This window comes from Zingiber officinale, chromosome 2A (genome assembly GCF_018446385.1).
Source record: "Zingiber officinale cultivar Zhangliang chromosome 2A, Zo_v1.1, whole genome shotgun sequence".
NCBI lineage: Eukaryota > Viridiplantae > Streptophyta > Magnoliopsida > Zingiberales > Zingiberaceae > Zingiber > Zingiber officinale.
In genome coordinates this window covers 1786924-1801128 of record NC_055988.1, presented here as the reverse complement: position 1 = coordinate 1801128, position 14205 = coordinate 1786924, and the positions used below count along the sequence as shown (strand labels likewise).

General features: G+C 36.3%; 2 protein-coding genes across 6 annotated transcripts in view; both read right to left on the bottom strand.

Annotated features, from left to right (window-relative positions):
• Positions 1 to 3305: 3305 nt before the first annotated feature.
• On the bottom strand, positions 3306 to 9738 carry LOC122040483 (protein SCAR2-like). Of its 2 annotated transcripts, XM_042599813.1 has the most exons (10): positions 9475 to 9738; positions 8311 to 8462; positions 7761 to 7884; positions 7559 to 7685; positions 6923 to 6975; positions 5352 to 6847; positions 4387 to 5267; positions 4220 to 4300; positions 3875 to 3982; positions 3306 to 3752 (listed from the first exon to the last, which is right to left on the bottom strand). In XM_042599813.1, exons 1-10 carry the CDS (start codon positions 9627 to 9629, stop codon positions 3693 to 3695), a joined length of 3237 nt encoding a protein of 1078 aa, XP_042455747.1. In that variant the 5' UTR covers positions 9630 to 9738; the 3' UTR covers positions 3306 to 3692. The 2 variants fall into 2 exon arrangements, with proteins under 2 accessions (XP_042455747.1, XP_042455746.1); XM_042599812.1 differs by having other exon boundaries at positions 3307 to 3752; positions 4387 to 6847.
• Positions 9739 to 11483: 1745 nt separating this feature from the next.
• The window catches only part of LOC122040482 (DNA-directed RNA polymerase III subunit 1-like), a 37727-nt gene continuing 35005 nt past the window's right edge, over positions 11484 to 14205 (bottom strand). For 3 of the 4 annotated variants that reach the window (XM_042599806.1, XM_042599808.1, XM_042599807.1), the window contains 4 exons: positions 14006 to 14091; positions 12128 to 12332; positions 11832 to 12034; positions 11484 to 11721 (listed from right to left, as the gene is read on the bottom strand). In XM_042599806.1, the coding sequence (XP_042455740.1) occupies positions 11670 to 11721; positions 11832 to 12034; positions 12128 to 12332; positions 14006 to 14091 (546 nt within the window). In that variant the 3' untranslated portion in view covers positions 11484 to 11669. Of the gene's footprint in view, positions 11722 to 11831; positions 12035 to 12127; positions 12333 to 14005; positions 14092 to 14205 lie in introns of those variants that run through there. The other variant, XM_042599809.1, reaches the window with a different exon arrangement.

Sequence of the window (14205 nt, the reverse complement as noted above, 5' to 3'; positions counted from 1 at the left end):
TAAATTTAAAATAATTTTAATTAGTATCATAGTAAATTTGACATTAGATAAATACTAAAGTAATTTTTATTAATATTTAAATAATTGCTTTAATATAGGGTAATTTTGACTAATATTTGAATAATTTAATAATGTTGAATTAATATGATAACCGAAGAGTATTTTGGGATGAAAAATTAGGTTAACTTTTTTTTATATATATTTTGGCATTCGAATGTTCTTCTAATAATAATGAAAAATTAAAAATATTCCTTTGATTTTTAACTAATATTTTTTTAACATTTGGAGCAAAATGAAAGTTAGGAAGGGTGATTTGACACAGTGACAAAGTGAAATTTCGATAAAAGTTGGAGCAAAACGAAAGAAAATGTTTCTCGAGAGGAGAAAGTTCTGGAGGTGATTTTGGCATTTAAAAAAGTATAGGAACCAAACTGTGAATCATGGAAAAGTAGTGCAATTGCGTGCGCGGCAAGGCGACCCGTGCGAATACGACAAATTTGATGAGATGTTTAGGACATCGTTCCTTATCTCATCACATAAATTAATAAATAAGCATTATATATATATATATATAAAATAAATATTTGTATTATGATGTACTACACCATTTTCCCTTTTATATAATTAATGCTTCATTAATAAACATATGCCATTAAAATACCAAAAAACAAAAACTAGTTAAAATAATTTAATGCAATGCATTAATTGAAAAGGGTGGAGCGGCATTTTACGGCCGGTCCTTTTATGAAGACTTCAAAAACTCCAGGGATAAATCATGGCGATATTTATTTAGCACAATGATCTTTCATATTAGATATTTAATAAGATATTTTATACTCATTAAATCTATTAAAGTTATCATCCATATATATACTAACGTGGGGGCTAATGCAATGCATTAATTTTTTTAGTTAACACTATGTAGCCTAGTTCCATGGAAATTTCTCATCGACCGCCTGAGTAAATCGAGAAAACACACATGAATGTCTGATCTATCATTGAAGAGTCTAACAATGACACTGCCACTGGGGGCCAATAATGCAATGCATTAATAAAAAAAAAAAAAATGTGGAACCGTCACATCAGCGGCCCCCCTAGAGCCGGTCCCACGGATATGGAGGGAGGTAAATGCAGGTACACAGGTGGAAAGTGCATGGCGGAGACGTTAACCCCAGGCAGTGACACCCCGGGGATCAACCCCTGGACCTTTAAGCCACAGAACCATGCACTCCCCATCTGTGCTACGCCCTGGGGACAAATAATGATCGAGGCTCATGTGTGTTGGCTCAACCAATTCCTTTTATTCATCTATAAAAGAAAGGAAATAAATAGAGAAAAAATTATGAACTTATAAATTCATTCAGTTGTTTTGCCATTAAAATATCTTTATAAGATTGATTCTTGTGAAGACCCGATTTTGGACATGATGATGGACACTAGTGGACATACCTTTAAAGGTTAAGTTAGGTTCAACTCCTAGAAATCATAATACTATAAAATTGAACCCAAGTTTATTATTACTTTGTAGGTTTGGATCTTAAGAATTTCGAATGGTGGGTCTAGTTACTCATATGTTTCTTCTATGCTCTTCATCATGAGAATTTATGAGTCACATATTAATTTTATGTGTTTTAAATTTTTATTCTAGTTATATCTATGTTTTTCTTTATTTCTATCGAGATGACTTAGTGAGCCATATGTTAAAATTTTATGTCTATGTTTCTTTTGGTTTTTTCATGATAACATAATAAGTCTAATCCTTTTATGTAACTTGGACTTATTCTAGCTATGCCAATGTTTCATGTGCTAAGTTGTAATAGTATGGTGGTCTTTCACCTAGCCTTTTTAATGAATAAATAATCTTTCATCTAACCTTTTTAATATGGATTTATTTGAGACAAAGAAGAGAGAATTCGAATAACCATAATCATGATGATTAATGGAGAATTCGAAAAGTCATCATAATGATAATTAATGAAGAATTCGAAAAGTCATCATAATGAAGGTTATAAATGAAGAATTTATAGAGCCTATAACTCTTCATCTTCTTAATTAATGAAGACCATAAATGATGAATTAATTAAAACCTTAACTCTTCGTATTCCTTGGAGGCTATAAGTAGTCATCCTCGGAAAGATGCAAGAGGGAAATTCCTTCTATCGATTTCTCCCTCGTCAACTTCTTCTTCGTTGACCTTCCACCGGAAGAGATCGGTAGTGTTTCCAAGTCTTTGTCGATCCAAGAGACTAGCACCTAACGGATCGTATCAAGTTCCGTAAAGTTTCTGTCCAAAACCGAAGAAGTTTCTGGCCAAGTAAGTGGGCTTTTTCGTTTTGAGTGTAGCTACGGAATATGTTTACATTTCATTATTTTATATTGCAAATTCATTTCTTTTTATTCCAAGATGTACTGTTATGACTCAAGTTAGATATAGTAAAAGAAATTTCCAAAAATATAATAAGATATGACAAGTTATGACCCTGAAGCGATGGGTAATAATAACCTATATATGAACCTGATGCGGTGGGTAATAATAATCGATATATGTCTTTACCCCTTAGAGGAATTACATATAGGGGACTGATCAGTAAAAGGAAATTTTTGAAAACATGATAAGATATGACAAGTTATAACCCTGATGCGGTGGGTAATAATAACCGATATATGACCTCACCCCTTAGAGTAATTACATATAGGGGACTGATCAGTAAGACCATGGAAAACAAGATGATTAGCAGTGCTATGTTTTTTATTAAGTGCTATGTTTTTAATTAAGTTATGTTTTTGTCATGAATTTTGAATGTCTTGCTATAAGTATATGTTTTTGATTAAGTTATGTTTCTGTCATGTTTCATGAAATATGTCTTCATCATGAATTCCGAATATTTTGCTATATTTTGTATTCTGTCATGCTATGTTCGATCGATCCCACTTACTGAGTGTTTTTCCAAGCACTCACCCCCCTTACTCTCATCCTCAAATAAAGACAAGGAACAAGTTGAGAAGGAGGAGCAAGAGATGTTTTGGGGCTGGTAATGAAGCCGTGTCCAAGTGATTCATCCTTTTAGTTCATGTTATCTTTATTTGTACACTTTCACTTTTGGATTGTAAAGACAATATTTTCATTATAGTATTACTGCTTTGGTATGCACTTTATGAGGCTTGTTGTTTTCGAGTATTTATATTCGTGAGCAATGCCGGTGTCACGCGCCTAGGTCACAGGGCGTGACAATTCCTATAGACCTAAATATTTCTTCCATCAAATCTCAGATTTCTCATTTGCAAGCATAGAAAGATGACAATAGAAAATGAAAACCTATATAATTCTACATCATTTAACTCCCCCAAAAAATAAACAGAAATATGAAAAGTATAATTGAATCAATTCTGTGCAATGTAATTCGCAAGCTAGAAGCAGTTACAATAATGTGATCTCTTATCTTGGAGCAATTTCATTGATTTTGTATGAAACGTGCTCAGTTTAACTCCTTGAGCTTTACAATCTGCTGTTATCTTGGTCTTCTTTCACATGCAACATCAGCTTTTCTGCACCAACAAAAATTTGTGGAATATAATTGACTTTTAGTTCAAAAATCTGGATGCTATTGCCAATGGTGGAGGGCAGTAAGAACTGATTGTAAATTTCTTCCTGAGGAGCAAGATTGACATGGTTTTTCTCAAGTAAATGGTTATCAAGAGTCACTCCAGCTATCGTCGTCGTCGTCGTCATCCTCATCGCTTCCAGCACATGCCTGTGTGAAGGTGCAATTAGCATAGGAAATAGGAAGAAAGAAAGAAAGAAAGAAAGATATTTTTATAACAAATGTGGGATAGCAGATTAATGATGGATTTGAATTGGAGAGAGACGACAAACCTGGCGGATTGCATTTGCTTTCTCCAAAATGGCTATGACCTTGAGATTTGTAGGAGGGCCACCCTTAAACTTCATAGTTGGTGCTACTGTCGGTTTCAGGCTGAAGGACTGTTGAAGGAAAGACCACAATGTGATTGTAACTCTAAGCATTCTACTAAATTTAATATGAAATTTGGCTACTAATGTTTAGTTTTTGTCACAATTGCTCTCCCAAAATTTATCTTTAAACTTTATGATATCAATTCGTGGAGGTAAATTTGAAATTCATAGAGACTCAGAATCTCATGGGATCTGAATTTAGAGAGCTATCTAAAATTTAGCTTAAAGTTGTATTGCAATGTGGACCTTGTTCTTGATCTGCTCCAGAAAAGATCCTCTTACATCACGGTTTGGCATAGCTGAGGCATGAATGAGATCAGGCAACTTCTGCAATTGCAACCATCAATTTAGAACAAAAAACAATGGCAAAAGCATGCAATTGCTATGGAGATAAGATCTTTATCATCTTGTACCTTGCTTTTATCATGAGATGCAACAGACTCAATCAAGGGGGCATTAGGCCTAATGATTACTGAGTGAGCCCTCCTTTGTGGTTTCTCGCTTTCTGAAGTCAGTGAAGTTAAATCTTGAAAGGTGGATGAAGTTTTATCTTCTAAAGACAGAGATCCATGTTCAGATCTTATAGGCCTTCCCATTGGAAATGGTGCCGTTGGTGGAAGGCTTCCATTTATAGTTTCATGAATTTGGTTGAGCCTCTCATCTTCAATGGCTAATGCTAACGATAATGAGGTAGGAGTTCCATCTAAATTTACAGCACCATTTTGGGACCTCTCATTAACATTTGGAGTTGCCTCCAACAACGTTGAGGGATGTGTCTCATCACTTGATGATATAGTAATGTCTTTATCATGCACCTTCTTGTCTTCTTCAAGAGGTGATGCCAAAACTTCACCCATGGTTTTTCTACTAGATTTCAAGGTATAATGTATATCATTTTCTTGCACAGTTGCTGGCACATTGACTCCTTGCGACACTTGAGAAGATTCATTCTCAAAAACTGGTAGCATAGGAGGCTTTGTCAATCTCCATGCTATAGGTGGAAGCTGTGCAATTTGGGGTATTTTCTTATCACCTTTTATTGTACCATCTTTGTCTGAATGTAGCGAACCAGAAGCTATTTCTAACTGTTGTTCAGCCTCAGGCATGTCAGGTTCTATATAGTTTTCACCATCAGCAATGTTGTGAGGACTCACTTCCTGTGAATTGATTACATCATCGTGCAATGCATTTTTAGCAGGGGAGGTTCTCTCAGAAGGTTCATGGTCTTCACCATTAATATCTGATAAAATCAAGTTTCGATGACCTTCCACTTGCATCTCAAGTCCATCTACATCTGAAAGTTCAGAGATTATTATGTGCTGCTCCTTTGAGTTGTTGGAGGCTAACAAAGTAGTTGGTTTAGAACAAAGAGGATGACCTGTTTCTGATGATTCCATGATCTCAGCAACAATATCTTCGACAAAATGAACAGCAGAAGGGATATCTTGCAAGAAAGAGATACTGTTAGGCTCACTATTTGATTCTTTTCCGAAAGCTTCTTTAAATGTTTGTACAGCATTTTGGAAGATCACATCTGGGATGGTCTCATTTGAATTCACTGGAGAGATATACAATGGTTCTTCATCTTCTTTTGAAAACTCTTGAAGCTTCACATATTTTGTACTAGAAGATGCATGTGGGATTTCTTCATCATTACCAACTCTATGAAGAGTAGTTTCATGTGGATCCTGTAAATGGAGAGTTGTGTCAGCAGCCCTCGCCATGCTTTGTTCAATGTGTTTGTTAAGGTCAATTCCTTTGGGAGGTTCATCTTCCATCAAGTGCTTTTTTCTTGTTAAATCATACAAATTTTCAGATAAGATTCCAAAGGTTTCAGCAGTTGGCTGGGTTAGTGTTTGACTGTTTCCTTCACCAGGAATCTCGGAGGAACTTTGCACATGTGGAAATCCACCATATAAATGTCTGAGAGCTTGGTCACTTATTTTCTCTGAAGATGAAGCTATCCTGTTGATGCCTATATTACCCGATGGAATTGTTGTTGAGTCACTGGAATGGCTACAAGATTGTTCTCCACTTGCTATGGAAGCAGTAGCTGAAGCAATACCAATGTTCTTGCTTGGATTTACATCTGAGTTTGGAGGGATACATGACTCATTTTTATTCTCTTTTAGCAATTGCATGGCCAAGTGACCTAAAGTGTCTGAAAAGTAAGGATTTTCAGTCCCTTTGTTAAACATTGTGCAGAAACCTGGTGATGAAGTAGAGTTTTCATGTAAATATTGATCAGGATATTGAGCTTTCAACTCCACCTCATCATTACTATCAAAATCTGATTCTTCCGAATGGATGCCAAGAAAATCTGGTCTAACCTGTTCATCATCTGTCTCTATTTTTGATTCCGTGGTAGTATGCGCATCCATGAAATTGCCCAACTCACTAGAATTTTCATCGGAAATATAGCAATCAGGACTGTGTTCTGATCGACCTTTGTCATCTCCTAAAGACCCGTTTTGATCCACTTTGTTAGCAGCTTGATGAGTTGAGTAGTGGCCTACAGTTTTCTTAGCATTCTTGATAGTTGCCATTTCCTCATCACTCGTTTCAATTTTTAGCTCCAAGTCATTTTCTGTTGCAATTTCCTGCTTGTTAAGAGAAGATGTCGAGCCTTTGTCTACGCTCGAAGATGCATTGGCTACAGTTTCATCTGTTTCAGTTGAGTGACCTGGTTTTATCATGGTGGACTGGCTTGCTGAATTTTTAGGAATAATTTGCTCCTCCAGTGAATGCAAAACAATACCATTCACCATGTAATTTCTTAAAGTGTGGATAATTGATTCATTTAGCTGTCTTGATTTCACCTTGACATGTTGCAAGGGTCTATCAAAAACTTGGTCTGTAGTACACGGCTGCAATCTGTATGAAATCATGTTATGAATTGAGCTCGGATAGATAATTTCTATGAAAGGAAAGAAATTTAGAAATGAATACCTGGAACTGAGAGATTCAGGCGATTCGCTATTAGCTATGAAGGATACCTTCTTCTGCGTGAAAGAAATGAATTATTTTTGCCCTAAACTAATGAATAAATATGATATTATCAACTAGAAGTTTTTATTGGGCACAGTAGAAAAAAGATACGAAGGTAAAGAAAACAGAATTCTTGAAAAAAAACATGTAACACTTGCAATAGAGCATGCTCTTAACTGAACTATAAACTATTGTGCTAAGCTTTGATAGTTTGTTTCTCAAGAAGTTGATATCAACATGATGTAAATGCTTGCATGGTGCAGGTTTAATATGACACAATTGCAACATATATTGCTGTGATCTTTGAAAGCACTCCAAGAAATAAATTCTTAACGATCAAGACAACAAAAATATTGGCATCTCTGGCAAAAAAAAAAAAAAAAAGGAATGCAGACTAAGGAACTTTTAGTGTGAAATTGTTCTACTCTGATAAACTTTTAGCTAATATGACATAACACTGGAAACAACACACATCAATATGGTCAACTTAGAAAAATACAGTGGCTAAAAGTATAATCTCTTATGGTTACCAAATATATCACTAATCTCAGGTCATATTAGGGGAGGTACTTACATAATCCAAAGTTTAACACCCACCTTAACTTTGCTAGCTCTTTCTTTTTCTTGAGCATCTTGCTGTTCCAATTTGGAGGTCAATTCCAAGATATAGAAAGATGGATCAGTGTACCTCTTCAAGCATGTCCCATTACCAGAAACATCAAACCTGCAGGAAGGAGGTACTAGTTGACATGAAATATACTCTCCAAGACTACTCATCGAAGACAGAAGAATATATTACTTGTCTAGCTTGAATAGTTGTGGTGGACCACGACATGCTCTATATGCATTCATGACAGAATGAGGCATTTCTCCAGTGCTAACTAGATCATGACCCTTTTGGAGATTACAGTGCCAATCGATACCTGCAAAACGATGGCATTTGAAATAATCAATACCTCCAGTGCATCTAACTTTTTTTAGGAGCGAGGTTTCTGTTTGGCAATTGAATAATCATTGTATCAATTTGGCTCATGAAATTCTGAATATCTTAACTTATTCTCATATTACAAATTTTAAAGTTCTCAAATTGGTATGAGTGGTTTGGATGAGATTACCATGACTCGCTGAAAGTTTAGGACATAACTCCGTGATGTATCCATACATGAACAGTCAAGTAATTTGAACCTTCATATATCAAACTGAGTTGGAATTACCTTTTGTAAAGTTTATTCACAGATCAGAAATATGTAAACTGATGTTAAACCAAATTTGATTTTTTTTTTTTTTGGTTCCTTACTCAAACTTTGAAGCAATAGAACATGGGTTTTTCCCCCCAAGTACAAATTTACCTTCCCTATAAGAGAAACGTTGAGGGAAAAAACCCTTCTCAATTGATGGAACCTCTCTTTCTAGACGTTGAACTCGAAGCATCAGTTTGTGCCCTCTTGAAGTAAGGTTCATTACCTCTTCATGCAACTCGTTAAATACCTCTGCAGAAAAACTGTGGTGCAAATTGTCCATGTCAGATCACAGTGAATAGATACATGAACTACATATAAGAGACTCATCAGTACTCTGATTTAACCCATGCAACTGCAGCAAGCACATAACCTTCCAAGAATAAAATGTTCAGTGTGATAAATTGGGAAATGCATGTATCTAAATAACAAGTTCATTCAGATATGATCCATAAGTTGTAAAGTACTTGCACTTGCAGAAGTCACCACTTTAGGAGAAAATCCTTACCTAGTTCCTTGGTGCATCTATCTTTTACGGTGATATTGCAGTTAGCATTTAGATGCAAAAGACGAGCAATTTCAACTGCTTGATTTATTATGAATAAATTATCTTGTTCATTAGTCATTCCAACAACCTGTTCCAGTGGTTTGATTCCAAGCACATTTAATGTTGAATTACGGGCACCAGCTTTACATCATACATTTATTTGCTCTTGCAGTTCCTCTCAATAATTTTCCAAAATTAATCGGAGAGCCTCTGCACATCTGACTTAGCTAGAAACACCAATCTCATGCACTCTTGGCCCTTGAAAGTTGAAATTTACCCTAAATTTTCGAAGATCTCATTTTTAACTCCAAGAAAGGAACCACGAAATTTCAAGTTTGACGACTGGAACTAACAAAGGGGAGTAAACAATGTTGACTAATTTGAAGTTCTCTGAAATCAAAAGGCTAAAGCGGGACAAATCAAATGCAATTTCTACAATGATACAATCATCTCAACAAAACCTAATACCCATAAAAATTGTTCAAATACCAGCATCAACAAAGACAAAAACTGACGATTCTTGCCGGAAACTGTACGATCGATGATGCTACGAAGCAATCACATTGCACATCCCATTGACCTAGCTATAACAACAGCCCCAAAAAATTACCTACTCATGACCATGTCTCTTATCCACCAAATCCCAACTGCAATGCGAAAGAGACCCCCAAAAAATGTATAAAAAAAGAACTTTGGAAAGGATTCGATCAGAAAGGAAATAAGCATACTCAGCGAGATCTCCTAGCTGCCGTAAGAGACCGATTAGACCAGCCACGGCGACGCCTTGCAGAATCGCTTCAGGGTCGTTCCTATCCGCGGCACCGTAGATTTCAGAGCTCCCCAAACCATACTCGTTCCTTAGGCGGTATCTGATCGTTGTCATCGCTTTAATGGTGCGATTTTGAACGCTCTTTTTTGTTGTTGTTGTTCTTCTTCTTCGATGGAGCTGCTGCTACGTTTCCGCCATTGGAGCAGCTCTGAGCTCCAAAAGGTTCCTTAAATAGCATTTATCATTTAACTGAGCTTCTGTTTTTATCCAGATAAAATTTAAAATATTTTTTTAAAAAAAAAAAATTAGATCAAATAATAATTTATTTTTATTTATTTAAACTTTTTCATTTTAATAAACATAAATGCTCTTTAATTGAACTAAAAAAAAGTAAAAACTAAGGATGTACCTATTTTGTGCGTTTTTAATTTTTATTTTTTTAAAAGTACATATTTTAAGAAAATAGTGTTTGGTTTATATTTTTTAAAAATAGATATTATTTTTTTAAAAAAATATTATTATTTTTTAAAAAACATACTTTTTTTCATAAAATGAAAATAAAAAACATTTATTATCATTTTCAAAATGCTACCTTCAATTTAATGGTGTCTTTAGCACCTCTCATCATTTTCTGATAAATTTATTTGAAAACCAGTTTTATAATACTCATTCCTTTTATAAAATTCTAATCTTCATAATGAATTTTTATAGAAAATTCTAAGTTCAAATTAAAGTGTGAATTAATTTTATACTTTATACAATTCATAGTAGAAATTCAAATTTTTTAAGAATTTTATATTAACTCAATTGCAAAAATTGGGATTCATGAAAATGTTTACCAAATTCATAAAATTAAAATTAGTAAAATCCGAATTTACAAAATTTGTTCTAAAATCAAAATCTTACTAATTAAAATTATGAATGGCATCCATAGCAACTTTTCAATTTATCTTAATAGCCTATAAAAAATTTCTATAAGATCGATCATCCTTAAAAAAATCTATAAAATCCTCAAAACATTAAGATAGCAAATAGTGGGAACCATGAACTGGATTTAAAACTCAAATGATTTGGGCAACGACGTGTGACCCTCTTCTCTCACTTTCTTCATTAGCTTATGGTGTTAGTGGAAGAGATAATAATACTGGCTTACCTTTGCCTTCAAGACTGTGTTCCTTGAGAAATACTCCTAATTAAAAACAAAAATACAGAAAAAAAATGTTTTAACAATAAAAACATTTCTAAAACAGTAAGCAATTGGTTGAGGGCATTTTAAATCTACCCTATGAATAGGACGGCAAATGAATCAAATGTTCGTGAACAAATTTAGTGTTCGACTTGATAAGAACTTGTTTATGTTCATTTAATATACATAAGATTACTTAAACAAACAAATTTGAACAACTCGTTAAGCTAAATAAACAAGCTTAAACACATATGTGTTCAACTCATTAATGTTCGTGAATAATGTTCGTGAACAATGTTTGTGAACAACGTTTGTGAACAATGCTCACGAACTATATTCATTAATAAAACTCCTTTTAATATACTAAATAAATAAATAAATTTAAATGATCAAACTCAATAACCACTACAAATTTCAAACAAGCTTGAATTGAGAGCTTGATAACATCTAAACAAACCAAGCTCGAACCAAGCTTGAATTGAGAGCTTGACAACATCTAAACGAACCAAGCTCAAGTCAAGTTTCAAACAAGCTCAAGCTCATAAAAAATAAACCAAGCCACGCTTGAACACTCATATCAAAAGCTTGGTTCATTTTAAACTCGACTTAGTTACCTTATCAAACAAGCTTGAACATCTCAAATCTCGACTCGGCTCGACTTGTTTACAACCCTACCTATGAATCATACATGACAATTGACAATGGTTCATACCTCTCCTGTTTTGGAGCATGGTACATTTTCTTTCTCTAACGCACAAATAGGATCAGAATTAACTACTTAATTGGGAGAAATGCATTTCCATTAAGTAAACTATCTTATTAGAATAACTATCTAGATTATACATTACACTGTGCCGTGAGCATGACAAATCGCCAATTCTGCACCGAATGATATACCTTCGGTGGCTCTCTGCGCAGCGTCATCCTGTACCGGCTTGATGAACACAAGTGCTGCTTGACTGAAGCTCTCAGGGTATAATTGGATCGGATGCGTACTTGAGTTCGGGCAGTTTTTCGACCCTAAGGAGAGGGAAAGCAGATCAGTAGCCAATGTGTGACTGTTTAAGGCAAGAGTGCTTATATCGCAAGTACACATGACCGAAACGGCATATGGTATTGACATTATGTACCTTTGTCTGAGTTTAAGTATTCCGGTACCGAGTTGCATGGGGATGCCCATTATGATACACTCGCTCACTCCCTCGATACGATCATCCCTACCGGCGTAGGAAGCATTGAACAGGTGCTCGGCAGTTTTCTCAAAGGAAGCAAGCATCAGAACACTTTCTTTCATTTTTGAAATGCCAAATCTTGTAATCCCGAGAACTTCACCCTGTTAAGAAAAATGAAAGCAATTACAAAAACACTGAGCATCCGCAATTTCAAGGAAACAAAGTGTACGAGTATATTCTGTCAGATTTATTACCTTATAAGTCATTAGATCCGCCAGGAGCATCATGTGGCGAAGATCGATACTCATGCCATGGCTTCGCATGGTATACTGAATTTCATTAACGATGCACTTCCTTGCAGCTTCAATTCCGAGCGTCTGCTGAACTTCAATGACATGGTTGCTTGTTGTTTTTCTTCCATCGATTCCCTGAGTTCCCATGACACCTAAAAGGTTTGTCCTGTGCTTCGTGAGAAGTTTAGAAAATCTGTTAGTGTTGCGTTTCAAAAGCACCAGAATGATAAAACCAATAAAACTCTGACTAGCATCAAAAGCTTTAGCTATGGGACAATCTGCCGGAGATTTGGAGAGAATTAGCTGAATTTAAATACACCAAATTAAATTCAACTTATCTGTCGAGATGACCTGAGCTGATAATCTCAGGTTGCCAGAGGCTGATTTCTGTCAAGTGCTGAGTGCAGACTTTACAGTGGCCAAGCAGGCAGAGTGACCGAGCGAGCAGAGCAGCCAAGTGGCAGAGCCGACAAAGTAGCCTAGTAGTAGAACGGTCGAGCGAGCAGTTCGGCCGACGGGCTGATCGGCCAAGTCGGCTGATCGGACGAGCGGGCTGATCGGACGAGCGGGCTGATCGGACGAGCAGGTAGAGCAGTTGATCAGGCCGAGCGATCGAGTGGCAGAACGGTCAAGTGGGCAGTGTGGCCGAGTCGCAGATCTGGTCGAGTGACCGACCGAGTAGTGAGGTCGAGCGGGCAAATCGATCGTCCGGGCAGTGCGGTCGAGTCGCAGATCAAGCCGAGTGCCCAATCAGGCAGAGCAGTCGACCGGGTAATGAGGCCAAGCGGGCAGATCGACCGAGTCGCAGAGTGACTGACCGGGCAGAGCAGCCTAACAGTGGAAGGCAGGGCAGCTCAAGCGACAGAGCAGCCCAAGTAGGTAGAGTGAACGAGCGGACGAAACGGCCGAGCGAGCTAAGCGAACTGAGACCTGCGATAAACGCAGTTTCCTCGAAACAAGTTTGCCCCACCTATAGTTGTGCTTCGAGATTTTTTTGGGTCGTCTATTTTCCAGGATACAACAGTTAACCGTGATGCACACGAAACACTAGTGGGTCACGGCGAATTAAGAAATACCCAACTACTATCACGGGTATTCTAACAAGTAAGATAAGCACGACAAAGGAGGAGGGGGAACGAGAGCTTCAACTTTTGTGTTCTTAGCTTGTGATCGCAACCTCCTTATATAGGAGCTCAAACCAATAGGCAACGTTAATAATCATTACTCATCGAGTTGTGAAACGCCAACTTTTCACTCGGTCGTTTAAATTATGCATTAATAGTTAAACATTTAAATAAGCAGCAAAAAGGTTTATATGACAAAATATTGATTGTTCCACTTGGGTAAATTTTCCTTGGCCGCTCCAGGATTCGGCGCGCGGCTTGCACATGAGTCAGTGCAATCCGAGCCCTGGATTTGCACCCCCTACACATTCACATGTGAGAGAGAGTCTCTCCCTATGCACTTATTCTCATTATCGATGCATGTGAATTAATATAAACCAACCAATATGCCTTGAAATTCCTAATGTAGGACTAAAGTCTCATTCACAATGAAACTTCTTTCCTCTGCCACCTCTTCTCCATTCACTTATATCCAACATTAGCCTCATAATTCCATGGTTTGCTATCCCCAGACGATAAACTATGCAGCCAAATTCATTTGTAGATCAAGAGAAAGAGATAACTAGAAGTCATAAAATAAACTAGATATTTCCATGAAAATTGTTATATCAAGAATTGACCATTGTAAAGAAGCTCGCATGTTTTGGGGAGTTTTTCAATTGAAAAATTAGAATATACAAACGTTAAATAACAGAACAGAAGTTTGCATACTGACCCTTCAACCAATAGGCTGTATTCTACCTTCTTTTCATTGTCAACTTTCTTTTCATTGATAATTGCTCGCTCGACAGATGGGATGCCCTGAGAAACCAATACAAGGCCTAGCACCTTAACTTTATGATAAATGGTTGAAATAATCATAGAATTTCCGTGAGGAAGTTAATTGAACTAAATGAAACTAAAAGCAGTTCATGC